The 25,185-nt window shown below is 44.1% G+C and overlaps 1 protein-coding gene across 8 annotated transcripts in view; it reads right to left on the bottom strand.

The window, feature by feature from the left end:
- Positions 1-25,185, bottom strand: part of DOT1L (DOT1 like histone lysine methyltransferase) — a 78,058-nt gene that overhangs the window by 49,628 nt on the left and 3,245 nt on the right. For 6 of the 8 annotated variants that reach the window (XM_054181761.1, XM_054181762.1, XM_054181759.1 and 3 more), the window contains exons 2-5: positions 10,171-10,214; positions 7,508-7,582; positions 5,219-5,282; positions 3,440-3,668 (exon numbers count right to left, since the gene is read on the bottom strand). In XM_054181761.1, coding sequence (XP_054037736.1) covers positions 3,440-3,668; positions 5,219-5,282; positions 7,508-7,582; positions 10,171-10,214 — 412 coding nt within the window. Of the gene's footprint in view, positions 1-3,439; positions 3,669-5,218; positions 5,283-7,507; positions 7,583-9,827; positions 9,943-10,170; positions 10,215-16,013; positions 16,343-25,185 lie in introns of those variants that run through there. The other 2 variants (XM_054181763.1, XM_054181760.1) reach the window with 2 other exon arrangements.

The raw sequence follows: 25,185 nt of genomic DNA on the forward strand, positions 1-25,185 counted from the left end.
CCACATCTCAAAAGAAATACTAGTTGGTCACATACCTATGCCATTAATTTAAAGATTGGGTAAAATGTTTGTCATAATCTAGCAATATTTGCACTGGTTTTCACCATGAAACGCAGCACAAAGTCTGAGAACACGGAAAGCTTATTTATATATGAGCTACTTTAGAATACTACTGCAGAAAATAGTACAGGGTTCAACACTCAAAACTGGCAAGGCTGAGCCTTGCTCAGTCAAAGGTCAGTCAAAGTACAGCTCAAAGCTGAGCAGTACTTAAAAATGCATGAACTTCTACCTGCATCAGACGCAGCAGTATAATTAGCTGCCATTTCTACACCTTGCCGGAATGCATTCCCTCTCCCCCATCCCAGCTTATGTTAAACAGAAAAGAGACAAAATATTCATTCAATTTCTCTCTGTGTGAGCGACCCACATTTTGCGCACACTACAGCAACGTCATTCCACATTTGTTACAGCAGTCACTTCAGATTTTCTTAAAACATCCCGTATTCATCAATAGTCCGTTAATGCATCACTTTTTGTCTCTAACACAAACCGCGTTCTCGTCTCACCAGGGCACTTAATCATTCCGCAGATGACCACATGGGAGAGAAGAGGGAAGGGGAGAGGAGAGCCCAGTCGCACAGAAAACATCTTGCCGTTTTCCATGTCGTTGGCTGCCGGCGGGGAGCGGCGCTGGTAATTGCAGGGGTGGAACTCCTGCATTCAAACCATCCCCACTAGAACGTTGTCTGGCACAATGAGAACTGCAGTGCTGACAGAGGCGTTTGTTGTTGGGGCTTTTTGGGTTGGTTTTTTGTTTGGGTTTGTTTTTCTGGTTGGTTTTTTTTTTTTACCAATTCCCATTTTGCATACACATGCATATTTTATAGACATGGAAATATGGATGTACAAGTTTCAGGGTGGCAGGGAACATGGACAATCAAAGATCTGAGACATAACTGTTTTATTGTTTCTTATTTATGAATCAGAGAATCATAGAATGTGTTGGGTCGGAAGGGAGCTCTAAAGGCCACCTAGTCCAACCCCCTGCACTGAGCAGGGACAGCTTGAACTAGATCAGGTTGCTCAGAGCCTCATCCAGCCTGGCCTTGAATGTCTCCAGGGATGGGGCCTCCACCCCCTCTCTGGGCGACCTGGGCCAGTGTCTCACCACCCTCAGTGTAAAGAACTTCTTCCTAATGGCTGATCTAACCCTGCCCTGCTCTAGTTTAAACCATCGCCTGTAGTCCTGTCACTCCATGCCCTTGCAAACAGCCCCTCCCCAGCTTTCCTGGAGCCCCCTTTGGGACTGGAAGGTCTCCCCGGAGCCTTCTCTTCTCCAGGCTGAACCCCCCCAGCTCTCTCAGCCTGTCCTCCCAGCAGAGGGGCTCCAGCCCTTTGTTCATCTCCGGGGCCTCCTCTGGCCCCACTCCAACAGCTCCTTGTCCTCCTTGTGCTGAGGGCTCCAGAGCTGGACACAGCACTCCAGGTGGGGTCTCACCAGAGCAGAGGGGGAGAATCACCTCTCCGGATCTGCTGGCCACGTTTTTTTTTGATGCAGCCCAGGATGCCATTGGCCTTCTGGGCTGCGAGTGCACATTGTTGGCTCATGTCCAGCTTTTCATTCACCAGGACCCCCAAGTCCTCTTCTGCAGGGCTGCTCTCTATCACATATCCCAAGAGCAGGACCTTGCAGAAGAGCAAGGAGGACGAAGACTAAAGGGACAATCAAGAACACACTGCATTGTCAGGTATCACATGATATGGCATAAGAAGTTATTAATCTCATTGGTCTTTGGCTTTTCTTTTTGCAAGAACTTAACCATATTGTCATTTCAGTTGCCTAATGATGATGCATACCTCCCGAAATTCCTCCTCCAACGAGCCCCATATTCCTGGCATCACACACAAAACTAAGAAAAGCAGCCACGGCGGCCGGGGGGTGTTAGCCCTGCCGTACGCATGGAGTTATTGGGACGGCATTAAATTTACTGATAGAAATAATACGCTGTGACAGTGTTTTCATTTACACGGCACTCAATACCGCACCGATTACAATTTACAACAAGTTTATTCCTTCAGCACAGACTCAACAACAACATTCTGGTTTTAATTGTTTCAGCGCTCCAAACATTAAAAGTCAAAGACTTCTGAATTTAAACCATTTCTTTCACACAGGCTTTTTAGACTGCAGATTTTTATACCGTTGGTCAATCTCCAAGATGAAAGTGGGGAGGTTAGCAATAAATACTATTTATTTCTGATGATACTGGGTAAAAGCAGCTAACATTTGAGCTTCTTATATAATCAGCAGAACTTCAGATATGATCTTCTTTAACCTTCCTGAACAAACAATTGCCAGCATCTATGGCAATTTTTTTCTTCCAGATGGAAAACAGTTTGTCAGATCTGATGCCTTTCTAAATGTCTCGACCGAACACAAGTCATTCAAACAGGAAACTTCAGACAAAAGTTCCACTGAGGAAGGGGGGTAAAAAAAAAAAAAAAAAAGAAGAAGAAATTTAAAAAAAAAAATATCACTGAAGATATATTAAATCGGGGGGGGAGGAAATCGCAGTCCTGCTATATTTAAATTTTAAAATATATTTGGTTTTTAACAACTGAATAGATTTTAAAATCTTTTTCCCCAGAAGTCCTGCATCATACCAGCAACAAAACCAAAACATATTTCATCTAAAACTTTACAACTCATCCAGTAAAAGGGGAAATTCTCATTACTCCTTTCCTGCTCTGAACCAGATTTTAGCAACAAAAAGAAGAACATCGTCTTCTTACTCAGTATATCTGTTCCACATGTGTTTGAGTCACATCTAGTTTCTTTACCAACTAGAAACATCTATTTCCTTTTAAAACCCTAACTTGTTCACAATGCGCAGCTGTAGTTGTAAGCTAGATTTTGTGGGGTCTCACAAGGCAGATGAGAAGTATGTCAGAGGAAAAAAACTGTTTAATTTTCAGATTCCGTACCAAGCGTTTCAGGCCGGCATGGGAAGGGTCAAGATCCCACATTTTCAGATATGAAGGGCATAAACTGAATCCATTGAAAACAGAAGAAACCTTAGAAATGGAACTGCTACTGTTATCTTTCAAGCATCATTTTTAATATTGTTCCTCTTTATAAGTGTTATAGCAACAGAAAACAAGAGTTTTCTATCATAAGGGTTTATTGCATTTGTAGGCTGACAATCCACTAACGCCACGGGGAAGAATGTCTGGGATGTCCCTTTGGTGTATTTAATCTTGTCATAAAAAGCAAGAGCATCATTGGGGATTATCTAGAAAAGGTGCTTACCCTGTAACACAATCCTTAGTCCTGGTTTACTTTCCAAATATGAATTTCACTTTTTTTTTTTTTTTTAAAGAAAGGAAAAAAACAGTGAGCAGAAAGAAAAAAGAGGAACAATTATTGGTCACTTACCACTGCCCAAGTCAACAAACAAATCATCCTCTGTCATTTTAATTTCATCTATCATTTGGGCCACTAAGTCAAAGGACGTTTCTCCGTAAACCTCTGGGGAAAAGGGCTCGTAGTTGTTGAGTTTCTCTGGATCGGTCACCGAGTGGTTATACACTTGCTGCAGGATGTGCCGGAGGAGCCCGTTGGAGGGACGAGTGTTCAGCTTCATCGGTTGGGTGGTTCCCTTCCACTAAAAGTAAAGAGCAGGAAGAAGAAATGAACCCGAGATGAGGACAAGAGAATTATCACCAAAACCAAGTCTGCACTGGCGTAATGTAGAACTGAGAGAAATTCCCTCCCACGTGCTCTGTAAAGGTAAAACCAGTGAACGAAACTAAAGAAATTACGCAACACCGACTGCTCTGTACTTTGTCTCACCTCAACCAATAGGTAACTCCAAATATGCCTGCTGGAAATAGGAGGTAAAGGGGAAATTAAAGAGATGTAAAAATCAACAGGCAATGTAAAGCTTAATACTGAATATAGCTGGAGTAGCTGTAAAAGCTTGTTCACTCATTTTGTATTTACTGGTCCCCACTGGAGTGCTGTTGACTGTGCTGTCAGTGTAAGAGCAGTTTCATTTTCTTGCAGGAACCATGGGATGGGAGGGATCAGATGTACTCAAACAGGGAGCGGCAGGAAAGAGATGGAAATCAAGCTTCCTTTCTTCTTCTTCAGAAAAAAAAACTGTCCTAAATGTAGAAGTTGTTAAGTTTTAAAAATGTTTACCTCTCCCTTTGATAAGGAAAAACAAGCAGAAAATGGACAACTCCAGGATCCCTCCTAAGCACTCCTCTATTTGAGATTCAGATGGCAAGAAGAAACCAGGCAGGTTTGCCACTTCAGACAGCAATTGCAAATGCTGAGTACCTTCAAATTTTTAGTTATTAATTGATATACACATGAAGATGCCTGAATCCAAACAAGCACAACTTTGGAGGAGTTGTAGGCCAAAGTGAAATAAATCCTTGCAAAAAAGTCTTGTTGCCATAATACTGCACACTTCAAATAATTCCCACAAGCACAGCGGAGAAAATAAACCACCCATACTTTCAAAATTAAACAGAATAGTAACATTAATTCATCATTCATGTTTCGCTTCCTCCAGTTCAACCTTTTATAGAGGTGGGAAAACCAAAAAGCTTGTTAAATTGGTCTGAAAAGAGATTACATTCTAGTTTGCCGGAGTGATCCCGCAGAACTGAGTGGCAAGCGAGGAAATTCCTAAGCCGTGGATCACTTCCACAATACACAGGAGAGTTCATATGGATTATTTAAGTACCCATAAGCCACAGATTTCCCCATGCAAACGTAAATCTATATGATAAATCCCCGTGAAACATCTACACGCTAAATGCGGAGAAACCTTTTCTTCCCCCTAAAGATAACTCAGCTGTTTCAAAGCGCCAAAACAATGGTGCCAGAAGTGCACACTAAAGAGTAATAGCTTACAAATCTGCAGTTTGGGGGGGGAAAAATATTTTTCTTTTCCTTCCTTCCTGTAAGAATGCTCCTCCAATACCAACTCCTTGACTGCCCAGGTGGGATCAGGAACATAAGGTTTAATATCAAACTTATTAAATCTCTGAAAGTATGGAAGCGCTGAATACTGGTGCTGCAACTAGGCTAACACCAGCATCCAGCACTCAATCAGTCACTGCTTTCTGGCTGTTATTCACTCTCTGTGAATTCAAACCAGGTAGAGAAACATCACGGCACGTAAGGAAGGTAAACACATACCAACTGATGAATGCTGTCAATGGCTCGGTTGTACTTGTCACAAAGCCTCTGCATGCTTTCAAAGCTGTGTGGGGAGAAAGAACCCAGGGTCAGTTAAAAACAGAAAACTCCAAAAGGCAGGTTTGAAAGTACAACCTTGTGGTTTTTTTGTCATCGCACTTGCTGTAAGTAGGTGGCTATTTAGGGTTTGTTTCTTGCAGAACACGTAATTACATACACAGCTTTAGGACTTCGCATGCTGTCCCCTTTAAAAAAATTCCTCAGTAGACCAGGAGCATACAACAAATAATAATAGTTTCTTTAATTAAGGGAAAAAGGACTGAACTCAAAGCACAACTTATTAGAAAGCTTGTATTCTTATAGTCCATTACTTTCCAGACTCTCAACTGCACAGAAATTTAAGACATCTGTAAATTTTTCTCCTTTGTTCCATCATCTCTCCATGATAATCAGTCCCGGGACAAGTAGATGCTTTTCTAGAAATTAACTCTGGGACTGAAAATGCAGGCAGACCCAGGACACAATCTGAAGTTTCACCCACCAGAAACACATACCGACTGCTTCAGGGGTTGGCTGGGATTACAGCAATTCAGGCAGATGCCTTAATGACAGAAGCTGAGAGGATTAAACAAATTCATCTCAGGCCAGGAAAGAGAAGATATTACCAGGAACATCATCTGCTACGTAATCAGACCCACAAAACAGCAGGGAAAAAAAAACCAAAAACAATCCAAGGAGTTGCAGGAGCAAGATAATTAAATCACGGCCATCCCCAGATCAGGAAGGGGCAGGGGGACCAGGGGACATCAGAAGGAAGTGGCTCTGCAGTCTCTTGTGACCCCCATTGCCTCTGTGCTGGCTGGGACGCTCTCCGAGGCGCGTGGCTGGCTCCCGCCACAAGCTTTCAACTGCCCACGGTCAATTCCACATTACGGCAAAGTAAGAGGCCGAAATGGGTTTTTGTCTGCACAGCACCTGCGCTTCTATAATCTGCTGCTTTTCATTCCCATCCACATATCAGTATCTATCACAAGTAATTTTTCTGACAAATTTTTTCAAAGCAGGTAAAAAGACTAAAATCATTACCAAAATTACAGGTTTGTAACTTCTTGAAAAGAAGCAGAAAGGTGCAGGATGTGACTCTGGGGAACAGATGGGTTTCTCCTTTACTCGGTATTGCTGCCGACCACACTGATGCTACCCAGTTCAACATGCCCGGTGAGGGTGCCAGAACTACAACAGTACAGTATTGCAGTGACTGCGAGTAATCCACAAATCCGAATGAATGGATTTGATGACAAGGGATGCTCAACCCTGATTTCTCCTTTTGAATTTTTCAGGAGGAAGAGAGGGACTACCAAGTCTTGCACTGAAGCAATTAAAACAATATTAGGAGAGGAGGAAGCAATAGCTTAAGCAGATCGTGATACAAGTGTCTGTGCTCAGGACAATAGCCAGTTATTAATTAGAGTGATGCAGTTTCATCTGTAAACCTCATTCGAGAAGTTTAGCCAGGTTGTGGACTTGAACAAATTCAGTCTTTGCCATGAAAGCCAATTAAGGAGGCTTTTGTAAACTGCAGCTTGAGGGTCATCTCTTTTTCCAGTCTCAGTGGAGCCAAGTCAATCCGCAGAACCTCAGATTTCTCCACAGATAGACTGCAGGCCAGGAGCTGCCTCTCCCGGCCTCAAGGTGAATGCCACATTCATTGTAAGCTGTTTGTGGAAAAGGTGTTCACATATCACTACAGGTATCTTAAGATTATTTCTAACTGCCCAGAAGAGCAGTACGAGTAGTTTGCCTTTTAATTTAGCCCCCCACCTAAACCGCATCCCACTTGCACTGAACCCAGAGGAGGGACGGGGAAGGCTAACCTCCCCCCAGCAGCGCAGGCGGAGGACGTGGCGCTGACAGCCAGCTCTGGCATGCCACTTTCTGAACAGGAATTCTTAGTTACTACAAAAGTAGAAACCTCAGTGCCATTCAGATTCCTAAGACTGGACGCAGTCCAACGGCGCAGATACCGATCATTGTTTCGGAGTGAGTAATTCCAACGTACACCAGAGCTCAACTTTCTGCTGTGTGGAGTTTCCAATTATGTCCTTAATCCAACAGCCTTTGCCAATATTGCTGTTACACATTTCCTACCAAAATAACTCCGCAGAGTCTGAAGCCAGTTCTAAAAGAAAAACTTCAGTTCATAGTGTCTAAGAATAACCAGTTACAAACTGACTCACTATAAACCGTGCTGGCCTGTCCTCCTGCTGGGAAATAAAATATTCCTCTCACCTTTTTGTATCATAGTCAATTAAAACGTAGTTTTCCATAGCAAGCTTGAGATCTGGGATTTCTTCACAGACCCACCTGCAACAAGAGAAGAACTAATGAATAAAAATATCTCCAATTAAGTATAATAAGGCAGTCTGTCTCAATTCTAGACTGGCACTGCTATATGTTAAGACGGTATACTGCAGCAGCATACTGAAAAATCACGATATTGTTAGGAGTAAAGCAGACAGGACAAAACGCTAATTGGAAAGCTGCAATAGTTCACATTTGTACTGAAGAAACAGTGAGGTGCCTGCAGACACTGGCAGTAGTACAAAGCTCTTGAAACGGCACAACTTCAAAACCAGGTGATAAATGTATTCAATGTGTCTAAAAATACTCAAAGCCATGGCTGATGCTAATCTAACACAAAAGGTAATGCAGAAGTGCAAAATTCTGAAAGAATTCTGATACTGTAACAAGCTTTGACAAAGCGGAATGCGGAGAAGACATTTCCAAAACAAATGCACCCCAAAACAATGCCAGCATTGCGAGGATATTCCCCTCTGGGTAGTGCTCTAAACTGCTCTTACACCTCCCATGACCCAACCCAAAACAGGTTTTCAAAAGTCATTTGGAGAAAAGATCCCTTTTACTTGCGGAGTTAACAAAGCCCCGTGTGCTGTTGCCATCGGAAATGGCAAAGCACGCACCCGCCTGCAGCCAGCTGACAACGGCAGCTCAGAGAAGAGCAGATCTTTGCTCTTGCAATGTAGGAAGATTAATTCCTTTCAACGACAACGTCAGCTTTGCACACGCTTTCTTCCAAAAGCATCGAAACGGGAGAGCACTACCATCATCAAAAAACCTCAGAGCATGTCACAGGATGAATTCCAGTAGGAATGGCAGCGTTCCTGATTGGTGCACCTTGATGCATGCTTCACGTTTAAAATGGGGGGGAAAACAAAAAAAAAAAAAAAAAAAAAAAAAAAATCACTCAAGATCCAACAGTTCTGGTTCCTTCTGGCTGATTCGCTCTTATCAAAGAAATACATAGGCAAGTAAAAAATAGAACTTCTACGTCTATGACTGAGTCTCTTCTGACTAATACCTCCCATCTCCCTAAAATTGTTAGGAGTCTGATCTCCGCAAATTTTTGTCTCTTATATTAGGGAAATGGACAGTCAGCAGCTGTTTACCACTGCCTTGACGAGACAAATACTTCTTTGCATTCTTCTACCCACCGCTTTCATAACCGCATTGCGGTTACTTTGCACAAGGCAGGCCAAGGCAGCGTGAAAGCCTGCTAACACACTGCATTCGCTGCAATCCTGCTTAAAACGCAGTTGTGAAACATTACTTTGGCCCAACCGCTTTCTAACACAGTTTTCCCCTCGCCTTCAGCCAGCGTGGCATGGAAAGCACCGAGGACTCCGGCAACCCCTTTTGGCACCACGTCTGTTTAAATCCCTTCAGAAACGGTCTTCTCAATAATCAGACTGACAAATGATGCCACAAGTTCCCAAGGCACAGAACCTTAGCAACATCGGTACAAGCGAACTGGAAGTGGCAGTGCCTCTTGTGTCAAGGCTTTGTAGTTAGAAAAAGAAATTTCTAAGAAAAATTCTCAGCTTTAGCCCCTAATCCCCATTACACTTTCCCTCCCACCACAGCCCATGGGAAAACGCTATGATTTCATGTATGTAAGTGATATTATCCACCCCACCGTGCAAGGACTTGTCTCTCACACTTGTGCTGGGAGCAAACAAGACTCACTACCTTTCCGTAGGCCCTACGTGACCGACCAAATTTCAAGCTCAGGAGGCTCTGCAGAAAAAACACCCTTCTTTGTACCCCACCTCTATCTGCACCATCCAACCATTAAATCCTGCTGCAGATACAGCCCTCAGACAAGGGAAGCCTGTATGGTAAGCATCTAAAACAGTTATCAAGAGCAGCTTTAAAACAACCTAATGTGGATAATACATTAACACGCCTCAGGTGTTTGGGGAGTTTGTGTTAGCATTTAATAAAAGTTCTACAGCAAGTCACCTCCTATCCCTGCTGAAATAACAGCAAGCCATGGCATAACCACTGCCTGTGTTGGGAAATGCTCAGACTTCCTACTCTTATCTGTTTTTCACCTTTATCCTCCCATTTTCCCCACATCTGTCCAACCCTACCAGTAGAATTAAGAGGAATGCTAATAGGGACATCATTGCAAATTAATGCAAATGCTAACAATGCTGCAACACCACAGCAACAAGGGCAAAGAAAAGGGTGGGGAAGAGGATATGCAAGACCAGAACTTAAGACATCATGCCAATGAGGTTTTCTTAACCTTGCTTTTCTAAAGATCGAATACAGCGGGCTGTCTCTGGTTACTGACGCAGAGCTTCCTTGAAGCATTGTAATCTTCATTACATGCAGCCCCAGAAGTTGAATATCACTATTCATGTTTAATTCTGTTCAAAAAAGAACAGAATATGGCAAGTTAAAAAAAGTCTATTTGACAGGGAGATTTGTATTGCAACAATATCAATTCCGCTTAGAAAATAATTCAGAGCTGCTAAATTACAATTATAACTGCTGCTCTCCTTTATATCTTGTCTCAAGACACCCATTGACAGAGATGCAGTAAGACACAGGAAAGGATTCCAGCCATGTCTGCATTCGACACTTACCGAATTGTCTCAATAATTTCGTGAGCAGCATCATGGTGTTTGTCCTGAAATAAAAAGAAAAGAAGAGACATTTTCAAAGAGACATCAGGTGTGCCGTGTTTCAGAAGATTACAGGAATCACAATCTTTTTAAGAATATAAATGGCAGGCATACTAGGAAAGGAGTCTTTGATTGCCACCCAGGCCATTAAACCCATTAAAACGAGCCCTCTAAGAAAAAATAAGGCTTAAGGAAATACATTTGTCAAGTTTCTATGGAGTAGCAGAAGATTTACATGAAGGAACTGTCATTCTACTTATTTCTTTGTCATTTTCTGAAATCGGGAATTGTGTAGCTGATACCCTTGAGGATTATTGGTATGCAGTAGGTACTTGACTGCAAGTTCCACAATGAACAGCTGATTTCATGGCCCCAGCATCTGGTACGTGCTCACATCTCCATATGGGCACTACGATTCTAGCACCGCAAATGGCTTTCTAAAATAAAGCATCAAATAAGCAGCAGGAGTGGGTATCAGCGTAGGGAAAAAAACCACCTCACAGCACACAAAAAAGAAAAGGGGGTCTGCATACTCGGACCTTTTCATGAACGGAAAAACAAAAGACACATCCACAAAACACATTAAACCTTGTGCATTACAAGTATAAGCTAGACTGTGAGGCACAGATGTTTGTCGACTTTCATTTGGGAGTTTACTCAGGAGCACAAGCAAGTTTAGCCATTCCAAACTCGTACTAATAAAGCCCTTGGAGCTGCTCGTATATGCACCATGCTACAAAAAAATCTATTTTAGGGAAGTTCCAAGAGCTCCTGTATATATTGTTGTATCCATCGTGTGAAGCCTTAGCTACCAGACATTTGTTTCTTCAAGTCGCTTTGACCTTTTAATTAGCAGTCCAGTATCTAGGGACCTTCTGGAGTTGGAAGTGTAAAGGCTCACTCTCCCTCAAATAATTTCCCTTGTCTTCTAATGCAGAAATGTCATTTCTGTAGAGTTACCCGTGGGCAGTTCTACAGCAAAGGGTAGGGACAGGCCACAGAAGGCAGAGAACTGGGGACAGGGGAAGGAAGGGAATGGGAGGAGAGAAGCACTAATGGACAGATGACAGAAAACGGCTGGGATTATTTCTTCAGGACATGGAAGGACATGATATAAGCCAAATAGAAGCTTTTTCCATCGGTATCACAGCTTTTATATTTGCACGAGGAAACAGATTTCCCCGTGTATAACCAGTTTATATACTCAAGATCAACCAGTCTTGCAGATGTTCTCATTCCAAGAAACTTCCACACAGCCCTTAAGATACCCGGATAAAAATCTCATGACTGAGAGGGATAGAAATAAGGCAAACATTTCTGAAGTCTGTTAACAGTAAAGGTATGAAGGAACATGTTGTATTTTACTAGGAAAAGCTTTTATTTTCAGAATGCAAAAAGTTAACCCTGTACCTAGGAGTCACACGAGAGGCTGACCAAAGAAAAACAAACCATTCCAGTTACAGTCTCAAAAAGGAGAAAAAGACAACGTAAAAGCAGTGGGGACACTTGAGATGTTTCCTAACAACGTGCCAATGCTACGCAAACACCCTGAACACCACAAGCCATGCGGAACAGATCTGGGGTTGTGCTTCCTCCCATCTACGGGGTTCGCTCAGGGTCTGGACTGGGACAGCCCAAACCCAACAGGAACCAACAGCACCAATAAACCCAATTTAAATTCAGAAATGTCAGGTAACTCATTCTACTGATAAATCCTGGCCTAGAAAACAGGGAAGCAACAGAACTAAAACCTGCTCCTGACTCCCAGTGCACATATAAAAGAAAGAGCATAGAGGAGGAGGACTTCTCTTTCTTCTCATTTCTTATCTGCAAAGTATAAAAATAACCCAGGACAGTCAGCTCATCCATAAACATCCCCTATAAATTTTCACCTTTCGCTACACACAGAATTATCACAGTAGAAACCCCTTGGGCTGATCTAGCTCTTCCAGTAAACGGTGTTCCTGTATAGTAAGAATGTGCTTTATCAACATAAGCACATTATACCGGAAAAGTGAATTCATGCTTATTCTGGCATAACCATTTTCTCCAAAGAAGTTATATTCTTCATTGATGGTTTTGGCCAGTGACAGTGCTAGCGGAACACATGGAGAAACCCCTTGTCCTATAGGTCTTCATGAAAATGCCCCTATAAATGACCAAAAATGCTTAATTAACAGATTCCTTTGTCTTGGGTTAAGAAGTGAAAATTAAATTTAAAAAAAAAAAAAAACCCAAACCCCACAATGCACATCTACAACTACAAATCATCCAATTTAAGCAAGTGAGTTTACTAACACAACCTCAAGTGGAAACTCCAGCCAGAAGGGTCCTTTCTGAGGCATTACCTAGGAATAACGAATTTGAAGACCACATTTATTGAAGTTCCACATTTACTGCTGCTAATCTGCTCATGTTGAAATACTTAGCAAGTTTGCTATACTCTATAACTAACAGACTTTGTCTGGGCAGAGCTCCCACGATCTCGTGCAAGTCTTGCAAACAAAATCAGAGATGACCTCCTAACATTTCTTCAAAGCAGAGGTGGCCATGGAAAATGGAGGAGGAAGGGGGGAAGAAGATCTAAAGGAAATACAGAGCGGTTTCCCCTTCTTTAGAGAACACTTTTGGTCCCATTTCAACATTACAGTTGTAAGATTTAATAAGAATAGACATTAAACAGCACCAGTCATCACATCCGTATTCATGCAATAGTTTATGACACTGATAGAGAGTCTTCAGCAGCTCCAACGGCAAGCTGAATAGAAATCTCACCAAAACCACAGGCTCCACTCTGACCAGCGCCAGCCTCTGCCCATCAGCCCTTCCAGCAGATGCGCTGGTTTTGGCCAGACACACAGCTGAGCTCTGTGCAGCAGGTTTAACCCAGATCCTTTCACAGACCCGGAGCATGAACACCGAAACCAGCAGGTTGGGAGGGAGCGCCAGTAGTTCCCAGTGGCTCTGATGCAGCCTCAGCCGGGTGACACACCTGAGCCCCGCAGCAACAGACAGCCCAACACTCTCAAAGGCCGCCTGAAGCTCTTCAAATTCAGACATCTACTATTTTTAATTTTTCAAGCTGCAGTGACCAACACCAGCATGTCAGCTACGCCTCTGGGGCAGGCACCTCGTACAAGCACGTTGTGTTATACTGGAGAGCACAGCTTTACGCTGCATCTGCACCCACGCTTGCAATGCTTCATCAGTAAGGTATCCCGGTAAAGAGCCTCCTACAACCCAACTGGCCATCAATCATGAAATACACTGTGCAGAAGCCTTTCGGACCGGTCTCAAGGAGCATGTTCGCAGTCATGAGATGATGCCACGGTACTCTCTGTCACGAAGAGCAGCTCCATTCATCCTCCCGAGTCTGTTCCAAGCTCTTCTCCCTCCCCCCCCCCCCTCCTCCCCTGCACACTGATGTGAAGCACAACTACGTGCTGCTCCTTGGCCTGGCTGTACTTTTGCAATCTTCTTATATTTATGCCGTTTGAGAGGCCCTTCTGGGCCACATAAATGGAAGCTATTTCATGAGACAAGACCTTATCTCTTTAATGTGGTCTACGCACTAAGTATTTAAAGTAAAAAGTTGCAGTCCATTGTAATTATTGAGAATGCCCAAAGCTATTCATAACAAGTTTATAAAAAAAAAAAAAACCCTAAACACATATTAAAAGTTAGTTATTGCAGTAAGTTCTCTCCAGCTGAACTTTATAATCAAGGGTTTTTATTTTCAACCTAAACGTTCAATTTAAAACTGAAACGTGAGCTCCCAGAGAAAATTCAGTAGTTTTTGCCACGACATTTCATTGGAAAAATAATGGAAAGAAAGCAGACCTTTTCTTTTTTTTTTTTTTTCCCCAAAAGTCACTTATAAGAGAATCCAATTTTCTATGGAAAACAGTGGAGAAGAGTTTCAGCCAGCACAATTGAATAGCTTCACAGTTCCAATTCTTACAACAGATTTCTCCATCCACATGTTACTACAACTCTAATCACAGGAGTTTCAAGTTTGAAGCCAGAAACACACCCACCGCTATTACTCTTAGCACACTAGTGCCCAGAAGCCCTACCAGCGTGCCCGACTCCTGCTTACACACCCTGCCGAGCAGACAGAGTCCTGCCGCAGCAGCCAACGAGCTGCACTAGCGGTTTTGCCCTTTAGGGCACAGAGGTTTGGCCGCCAAGCGATTTTTAAGAGTTTGATCTTTCCTTTCACCTCTTCTCCAAAAGTACCCCATCCTGATGGTTCTCTGTCAGGACCTTTTCCTGCAGTTTAGGCTCAGCTCTCTGATCACAGGGAGGAAAAAAAAAGAAAAGAAAAAAAGGGGTAATGAATGTTTCTGCACGCTTCAATACTCGGTCAGCTAGCCCTCTTTGCACAAAGACATTTTGTAGTTTGCAGATACGAGAAGCCCTACACTAGTTTTTAAAGGCTAAATAAGACAGTAGTGCCCAAAAGCTCTTTCCAAATATGTACTTTTGTGCAATCGCTATCATTTTCTATGATCACATACTCTGCTGACCCAAGTTAAAAAACAACTCATTAATATGACCATAATTTATAAGTTCTCAGTAGTAATCACCGCTATTACTGTAACACTTACAGAAGAAAACTAAAGGACGCGCGATCGTACTGTGCATCACACGAACCGCACCAGGCAGGTTTCAGTTATCCACACATAACTTGGTTCTACGAAGCACCAAATCTCTAATAAAACCAGCTGAAGCCGAAGTTTTTGCAGCAGGCTCCACAAGAGCCAGGGGAAGTGAAAATGACAATTTGCTACATTTTTGCCACAACACGAGCTAGCTGTTGTCACGGCTTGTAATTCACACTGAATACAAAGCACTACACTCTTCCACCAAGCATGGCTGGTTTGGCTACATTATTTTTCCAAGTTAACATCCCTTAGGATATATTAATGGCTTTATTTTGATATAATTCTGTATTCCGGTCCTGTATCCTAGACTCTTGGGTGTATTAGTCCCGGACTAGTTACCTCACACTGCAACGATTCATACTCTAAAGTGAATCCCTAACCTAAAGCAACAGATTTAAACATTATACGTTTCTTCCTCAAACACAAAGAACATGTTGAATTAAATTGGGCAGCCGTCATCGCCTGCAGCAAGGAACAACACCCTAGTGCCCTTCCAAATTCATATCTTTTTATATTTAGGTTCTTCTTATGAAACTATGCTTATTCTTGGGGATAAGGTTAAGTTGGGGCTTGGGAGCGAACACTGCATTTTTCTGAACTTCATTTCCCCACTTGCAAAGCAGGATCCGTGTGAGATCTGATCAGTCTCCACAGTGCTACAGAGCTCAAACCTGCAAACCTGAGAGAACAAATGGTTTGAAAATCTGGATGTGGTCTTGAAAGAGAGAAATACAGCTATGCATGAGCTGTATTTCTCTTGATCTTCAGTCAACAGCTCTCGAAGCATCATTTGCAGAACTTTAAGACTCCTTAGCTACTCGTGATAGACAGGAACATTTTTGTGCATCGAATTGACTGCCCAGGATTCAACTGTCCCACAGCGAAAGCAATTCTTACCTTTGCAGAGCCCGTTTCGCGTTTGACTCGCCAGACCACACTTCCTCCCCCCAAAAACAGGGCAGGTGACCAAAGCAGCTCTTCAGAAACGTGCAAACAAGCTGTGGTCAAGCATTTACAAAGCAGGAGGAAGAGACGTCCTACAATTTCCACTGTCCACCACACGAGTCCAAACAATTCAGAGAAAACAAAACCTGAAACAAGCTAGTTGAAAATAAATCAACAGCAACACTCATGTACCTTTTAATGATTGTCTTTAGATACTGTTCTGTTTCCAACACCAACCATCCAACACTGGCTCCCGACTACTCCACTCAAGTATTAACAGAAGTCATTTTGATTTGCCAAATTCTGATCTGCAACTGATCTATTCAACTCGCAGAACAAAAGAGGTCAGTGTCGATAGCCCCTGGTTTTGGAGAACAGCTTGGTTGCCTGTAGTGGCAGCTCTTTCCCCAGGCAGGGGTCCATAAATCCAAAGCAGAGGATGTTACAGCTGGAGACAAGATGGTTAGCAGACATCAAAAAGATGGATTAGGAAAAGGCAATCAATCTTGCAGAAGACTAGTGGGACAAGTGCCTCTAACGTCCCCTAGGTTTCCTCCATCTGTGGAGCACGATAAGCGTTTCTCTACACACCAAGAAAGGCAACGTGAGCTACTGCAGCTTCCCCCCAGGAGCCCGGAAAGCATCCAGCATTCTGCGTGGCACACGGGTACCCTCTCTAAACCACCGCCTGCAGCCTCTCAGAAGTTCGCATTCCTCCTTCCCCAGGGCTTCGCTTAATTTACACCCTGTCTAGAAAGATCCGCCACTGCGGCTTCTATGTCCAGAGTACATCCATATTCCATACACCTGCAAACAGTGGGTGACAAGAGCCCATGAAGAGCTGAAACCAAAGTACTTCCAGCTGCTGCAGTGGCAAAGAGCTGCCTGTGGGCCAGCTGAACAATGGGAATGATCTCAAGATCCACAGTCCTGCCAGCGTGTGCCTTCAATCCCTTCACATTTTAAAGTCTTTGCCTCATGCTCAAATGCCCGTTACACTTTGAGTAAGGAAAAGGGAAAGTCTGCTCTGTGCCATATTTCATACGTTATAGCTAGACTTTGTTTAATATTATCTGATTTCATCCTAAATCAAGATAGCGTCATTTAGCTTCCACAAGCTAAAGCACAAGCCTTCTTACCGAGTGAGACAAGGACCAAAAACCTTCTTTGAAGCATCCGATTACTGTTGTTGCCTTACATCAAGAAAGCATAAGGACATTCACAAGTATACATATATATCAGTATGTATAAAAAGAAATCTACAATGAACAGCTTGTGTCCATTCTTTCCCTCCCAGCCTCAGAGAAGCAGCGAGGGAAGCGAGAGCTACCAAGACTGTATTTTGGAACGCATCTCCCACATAGCAAGAGCAGACAAGTTTGAAGCAGTTTCAGTAGTCTGTAAGTTTACTGGCACACAAAACTAAACGGAAAACGTGAAGGGCATTATGGCCTCCATAATGGCTACACAAGGACTTCTAAAGAGGAAAAAAAAAAAAAAAAAAAACCACACACACACACTCACACATTTGGCCCAATACTCAAAATAAACTCAAACTACCAAGTTAACAAAGGAAAGAGGCATTAGAAAAGAATTAGAAAAGAAGGTCCAAACTGCTCCGGGTAATCCTCGTATACTGCGAGGACAGGTGATCCAGAATTTGTTGACAAGACAGTTGTGGATCTGTTTGCAACAGGGATTCGCGCTTTCATTGCGGTACCTAAACCACAATAAAACCGTTCTGCCTTTCCACACAGCAGTTCCAACTGTGGCTACAGACACTGCACCAACATCAGAGGGAATGGTTCCCATGATCGAGTGGAGGAGGGGCTGGATAAATATATTAACGTGCAATCGCTCTGCAGGAGTGTGTAAGGCCACATCCACATGGGACAGTTACAGCAGGATGACCTACCAGCTTTAGTCTGCATAACCCAGACACAGCCCAGATGTAAGTAAGAAGCAGTTCTATTAGGCAAAGAGACAGACTAGCTAAAAAAAAATCCAAAATATTTATAATAGAATACATAGGGGAACGCAACTATTTTAAAATCACAGAATCATAGAATCTTCATGGTTGCAAAGGACCTTTGAGATCATCAAGTCCAACCATACACACACAAAAAAACCCAAACACCCTACAATCTGTGCCACTAGAGCATGCCCTGAAGTGCCACATCTAGACGTTTCTTAAACACCTCTAGGGATGGTGACTCAACCCCCTCCCTGGGCAGGCTGTTCAGTGCCTGACCACTCTGTCAGCAAAGTCATTCTTCCTGATATCTAATCTAAACCTCCCCTGCTGCAGCTTCAGACCATTTCCTCTGGTCCCATCATTATTCCCCTGGGAGAAGAGCCCAACACCCACCTCTCTGCACCCTCCTTCCAGGGAGTTGTAGAGGGCAAGGAGGTCTCCCCTCAGCCTCCTCTTCTCCAAGCTGAACATGCCCAGCTCCCTCAGCCTCTCCTCACATGCCCTGGTCTCCAGACCCCTCCCCAGCCTGGGCGCTCTCCTCTGGACACGCTCCAGCACCTCAATGTCCCTCTTGTATAGCGGGGCCCAGAACTGAACACAGCACTCGAGGTGAGGCCTCACCAGCGCCGAGCATAGAGGCACCAGCACTTCCCTGCTGCTGCTGGCCACACTGCTCCTGACACAAGCCAGAATGCTGTCGGCCGCCTTGGCCACCTGGGCACACTGCTGGCTCATGTGAAGCTGGCCGTCCACCAGCACCCCCAGGTCCTGTTCTGCTGGGCAGCTTTCCAGCCACTCTGCCCCAAGCCTGTAGCGTTGCTTGGGGTTGTTGTGACCGAAATGCAGGACCCGGCACTTGGCCTTATTAAACCTCATACAATTGGCCTTGGTAAAAGGCCATTTTGGTAAAATGGTACCTTGCACTGGTATGTATTATTGCCCTTTCAGTTAAGTTTTAGGCAATCATAAACTGTTCCCACACGAGGACAGCTGGAGGGAGCATGCGGATGCTGAAGCACTATGTGTGCAAGCAAAGGAGTCCAGTGGCTGCTTCTTCTGGGACAGAGTGGGCTGCTGGGCTTTCACTCGAGCCAACAAGAAAGGTGGCCCTACCATCATTTCACAAACAGTTTAAGCCAACACAGCCCCCTGCTTTGCCAGTACCTCCCCAAAAGCCACCTCTTGCTTTGGGCCAGCAGTGCTTGCGCACACACGCACAGCAAATTCAGGGGAGGCCTGAGCTAAAATTAAAGGCTCAGTTACCTTTCAAGCAGACCAGTTCACCGCACCAGTGTACAGATGCACTGTTGTAAGTGTGGGAGCAGCTTAAGACACAACAGCAAGTGGACAGAGATGGCAAGCGTTATTTTGACTTGCAGACTTAGCATGCTGTTTCAAACTTTCACATAACCATGAACCACGATCTGTGCAAATAAATGCAGCATGGGTGGGGGAAGCAGAAAAGAAAACAGCCATATACACCCCCACTGCCAGAAACAAACCTTTATATGAAACCTAAGCAAAGGGTTACTGCTGGTAGAAATGAACACCCGGTCCCAAAATCGCCGTTGCCAAAAGTGGCTACCATCTTTTTCTCAAGCCCAGAGTCCTCCTGCATCACTGGTGGGTGCTGGGAGGAAGCTCATGGCACTGCCTGGCTCTTGGGTCAGCATTTGCTGTCTGAACAGCAGGTCCCCACCTCCTGCAGGGAAAACCAGCCGGCCAAGGGGAAGCATCATGTAGGACAACACCGCCTTGAACAACCACTTCACATTCTGTAAAGATACTCGGTCTTGGGCAGCTTAGAAATTCGGCTCCTGCTTAATACGCATAAATATTCTACTTAACAGAAGCTCGCAATAAAACCTTGCATTCTTTCCGAAGACCACTGAGTTCCTAAAGAAAGCTGGTTTGTGAGGTACAAAAGGAGAATACGAATGGTTATGGTGTGCCCCCCCTACGCTTCAACATGTGCTGCAGAGCAGCGACACGGGCTACGCCCAGCGCAGATTCTGAAACGTACACACGAACTTCCAAGTGCCAACCACTTTTAAAAGCTTCCACTTTAAAGACTTGTAAATGACCCTACAATATTACAACATATGCTTCCTACACTGCAAATGACTATTTGTTCTAATAAGCAGGGAGGGAAGGAAAAGCCAGATGAAGGCAGACTCCATCCCCAGCTTCAGCGGGTTGGGGACCACCCTGCGCCAGCACCGATCTCTCAGTACCCAAGGGCTTGGCTGCCACCAGACAGGCAAACAAGCAGGAATCACCTGCACCCCCACAGAAACCCCGCTGAGGAGTGAAAATGCAGCCTCAAAAGCTCAGACTTTTTAGGATTTCAGAAGTATACACTGTCAAACGCTAATAATATGGCTGAGCTCTAAGAAGTAAATGATAAGTTAATGCCAAAACCTCAGGAAACCGCCCTTCACACTACACAGAAAATATCAGAAAGTCTCTCAATCGCAGAAACAGTATTAAAACTTTTACTAAGAACCTTATTCAGAACTTTCCATAGTGTTTTGTTCTTTTAAACTTTAAGTTTCCAATGCTTCATTTAGCTGTCTTCGGTAGTTCCTTAGATTTTGTATCTACCACTAAAAAGTTCTTTCAGTGTAGATTTTTAGGAAACTCTCATTCACTCATGAAATGAAACAAAACAAAATACTCAGAACAGGAACTTTTTCGTTATTCATAGATCTGTTCCTATCTATGAAGCCATCATTTCCTGCTGTAAAATATACTCACCCTCTTCCTATGCTCTAAAAATAGCGCCTACTCAATTTGATATCTATAGCAGCATGTGGCAAATATTATCGTATGTTCAGCTTTATTTCTTGTTCCTCTTCAGAGTTAGTTTTGTATTATCTTTAATAAGTATTACAAAAGTAAATACATTATGTTCATGATTCCTAACATGAACTTCTCTTGCTCCTGTGGATCCTTCTGTTAGGAAGGAGAAAATAAATTAAGGAAAAATATTTTAAATGTGTTGAGACATTTTATGATTATCCATCTGTGACAAATACACTGTAAGGGGAAAAAAAGCACCCCACCTCTGGTCCTTGTCTTGATCATTACAGTAAAAAGCTTTAATCAGACAGTCAAAGGTTAACTCAAAGCAGGAAGAAAAAAAGCAAGGCAGTATGAAAGGGGTAAAAAAGAAAGAAGGACGAGTAGAAAAGTAGACATATGGACGTCTGGGGAGAAGGGTGATTAAATTTCCCATAAATCTTGCATACCAAGAGGTAAGATATTTTGCCTAAATTCCCAGGAGAAACACAATTCAGTCACATATCTGAGACTTGAAAGGATAATCATCTCCATATATATTAAGGCTGCCATGAAGGACAAGAGTTGGAGTTGGACATGGTGGCATGGATTTCCCTTGGCACACTAAAAGCTTTCAATGCTGTGTCCAACTGTAACTGATGGGTGAATTTTAGGTAGATAAATTTGAATTGTCTGAGCTGGAACTCTGGCCAGGACAGGAACATTCATCCTCACTCATCTGCTGATAGAAAAAAAGAGGAGGGGGGAAAAAAAAAGCAATCTTGAACAGCTACTCTGTCTTTCAACAGCCACCTTCCAGATAATTTGGTTATATGAAAAATAAAGAGATAAAGAGTACTGTGGTCTTAAGATGCAATACAAGAGAACAACCTTTACTTTTCATACAGAAATACTAGGAAAGAAGCATACGTTAACTGAACTCATGATTTATATTGTATCCAACGGGTCAGAGCTTTGAACAAAAGCCAGTCTCAAAACTGAACAAGTACTGATTGTCACTCATGGCAAGTTACACTTCAAAGGGTAAAGCCCAGAAGAAAACTGCTATTCTGTAATAACCACGTGCTAGGCAATTAAACGCTGTACGGTTACGGTCTTCCTCGCCTTGTGAGGCCACCTCACCTCCCAGCAGCACATTGCTGGGTTCCCTTTGCCATTTGTGAGAGCAGAAAAGTACAGAAAAAAATGATGCAACTGTGCCAACTCTGTCATTTGCTTCTGTTTATCTGCCGGGCAGCAGAGAAACTCGAGTACTTCTGAAATGACTGAGTCAATTATTTCCCAGTTTTACACTATTCACTCTCCCCACTGCAGGTTTTTTTACAACTGGGGAGGGCAGAGGAGTGTTGAGAAATCGGAAGTCTGCTAAAATTTTCAAATCTTTTCTTCACTAGAGAAGTTTCTGTAAGTAATTAGTCATCCCCACAAACATTTCCCAACAAGCTGCATCGACAGCATCTATTAAATCAGAGAAAATCCCCTAACCTCTGCCACCACTGCCGAATTTCTGGGCGATTACTCAGGGTGTGAGGAGGTTTTGCCTGGCAAAGTCAGCTCCGCAGTTTCCTCCGCTCACCACCCCCTCCTTTGTACCAGCGGGGCTGCCCTGGGAAGGCAGCATGAGTCAGATTACAGATCAGGGCGGAGGGGGGGCCGGCTGTGAAAACACTGGAACATTTTTTTCCAGCCCAGATATTTTCAGTGATCCAGTTCGCAGAGACGCCCCACACACAGCTTCACAGCAGCAGCACCACAGAGGGGATGCCACCACGTGTGGCGGCTGGGGACAGCGGGCAAAGGGACACTCCACCTTCTCACAGAATGATAGGGGTTGGCAGGGACCTCTGGAGATCATCATGTCCAAGCCCCTGCCAGAGCAGGGTCACCCACAGCAGGTGGCACAGGAACGCGTCCAGGCGGGGTTGGGATGTCTCCAGAGACAGAGACTCCACCACCTCTCTGGGCAGCCTGTGCCAGGGCTCTGCCACCCTCACAGCAAAGAAGTTCCTCCTCGTGTTGAGATGGAACTTCCCATGGTCAGGTTTGTGCCCGTTACCCCTTGTCCTGTCCCCGGGCACCACTGAGAAGAGCCTGGCCCCATCCTCCTGACACCCCCCCTTTCAATATTTATAAGCGTTGATAAGATCCCCCCTTAGTCGTCTTTTTTCCAGACTGAAAAGCTCCAAATCCCTCAGCCTTTCCTCATCAGAGAGATGTTCCAGTCCCCTCATCATCTTTGTAGTCCTGCAGCTCAAACTGATCCAAAGGGAAAAACCACACACACCTGCAAAATGTGAAACTGGTTTCCAGCAGCTCATCCTGACGGGGTGTAACAGAGTGTGTGGTAAAGAAGGGCTGCATCCGTGCAGGGGGAACAGCAAGAGCAAGCGGCCGGGGGAAAGGAGGAGCAGCCGCCCTCGGCAGCAGCCCGCAGCTCCAGCAGGTTGGGTGACACGCTGAAGGGATCAATTAGGTCCAATTTAGGATCTTCCTAAATTGATCTTACTGCACTGTGCTATGGCACTCAACTTCAGTGACCGCTCCCACATCTACCTCACTGTCTCCAAAGTCAAAGCTAGTCATCAGAAAAACTATTCCCAGTAAAGCTGAGTGACACACACACACACAAAACATTAAATTCTTAAACAAGGTTTGTTATTCGCCTCTACCATTGATCTTTAATTTTAAAGGTGACACTCCCTGCTGGGCTGTGATTTTCATTATCACTGCCTGCCCTTGAGCTTTTTGAGCACAGCACATTCCTTTGGTGACAGAACGGTATCAGCTGTATCACCCACCAGTGGAGAGAGGAAAGAAAAGAAAAAGCCCCACCCCACACACATGCTCTGCGCCCTTCCACCTGTACAAAGTCCAGTATTCTCAGGCTCATACCCATTCCTCCTCAGCAGCACACACGTACACCTCTCAAACAGCTGCAGGGTGATGCTTGGACAATGCTCAATTAGCAAATGAGAATTTTTTGCCATTACAGCTGAGTGGAAAGTCAGCAGCAAAGAGAAGGAACACAGACAAATCAATGAATTATTCAAGCCAGACTTAGCATCACAGTTGCTAATTTGGAGGCTTAAGCTTCAGCAGCTCACGGCAGAGGTACCTCACCCTGGTAAGATGTGCACAACCAGGACTGTCCCCTCCTGGGACAGAGTTGAGGGCCTGAGATTTCCAGGCTGGAAGATTGTAGAAGATACTGGAGCATAAGCCTACCCAGTTCCACAGGGGCTTGCCCATCAGTGCCCTGGGCTGCAGGAGGAGCTCCCAGGCACTATCACAACAAGTCAAACAGGAAGGGGAGGGAACACAACAAACAAAAACCCGACACACAGGGAGGTTTGCAGTTATCTTTCAGGGGAATGCTATTCAGCAGGCGAACAACAGGAAGGCCTACCAGGAGAAAAGAGCAAGGCAAGACAGGCAGATGTCTAATTCTGGAACTTGAAAGGACTTGCACACTACTTAACATGACAGGCAGCGAGTCATTTGTAGCCATCCAGGTGAAGGACACAGTGCCACGACAGCGTCAGCCACTCAAAGTCAACACCAGTCGCACCCTGCTCTCATCACCTGGCTGTGCCTCCCCATCCCCCCTTTGTCACCAACGCTTACTTTGATCACACTGCAAACCCAATTCAGCGCAAGCCTAAAGGAGAGGAGATAAATGAGCCACAGTGTCCTCTTATTGATGCACGTGCTACCAGAGAACAGGCTTTTCCACATTCACAAATTCCTACGTGGCAATGGGGTGCAGCTCAGCAAACATCGATTTTGGTGACAATAATCAGCTTCAGCAGCTCTGAAGCCTCCTGTCGCTCAGTTCTGTATGAAAGCAATCCCTCTGCCAGAGATGTATCAGCAGAACCATGCCAGATCAGATTGCAGAGCTGATCCAGATTTTTTAAAAATAATGAAGAAATAAAAAATACACCCCCCACACCTTTTTTTCCCCACACACACAGTAGGCTGGGATTCTTTAAGCAGCAACTGTTGTCAAGGGGAGTTCAAAGTACAACCTCAGACAATTCACAGATTAAGCAGAATTTATCATGGTATGAAAAATCCCCATGTTCAAATCTAGTACAGATGCATATTTAACTACAGTAAAAGTCAGAGACAAGAGAATGAACCAATTTAAGGACAATTCTCTGGAATAAACCTGAACATCTGAAAGTCTTAGAACTATAAGGGGCATTCACCCCTTGTATCCATCAGAACTAAGTACTGAGTCGTGCATATCAATACCTGAAGTATGACTACAAATGCCATGCCCTATTGGCATTAGCCTATTTACAACTACTTAGATCCATTAACTCTGCTCGCTCACCCATCTGAGCACATCTGAGCACATCCCGTACTTCCTTTTATCCAGGCCTGTATCTCACCCGATATCAAAATCGAAATTTTTAACGCAGCATCACAGGTTTCTGAGAACCTAACACAAGGGAAAAATGGGGCAGGTATGTGGGAGTCAAGGAGTTAAACGGCATACAAAAGAATAAACTCACTGCAGCTCTGATTAAGCGGGGCACTCATAAAAACAGAGGTCAACATCAGAAAATATTTTGTGAGTCA

Source organism: Rissa tridactyla, chromosome 22, assembly GCF_028500815.1.
Source record: "Rissa tridactyla isolate bRisTri1 chromosome 22, bRisTri1.patW.cur.20221130, whole genome shotgun sequence".
In the NCBI taxonomy this organism is placed as follows: Eukaryota; Metazoa; Chordata; class Aves; order Charadriiformes; family Laridae; genus Rissa; species Rissa tridactyla.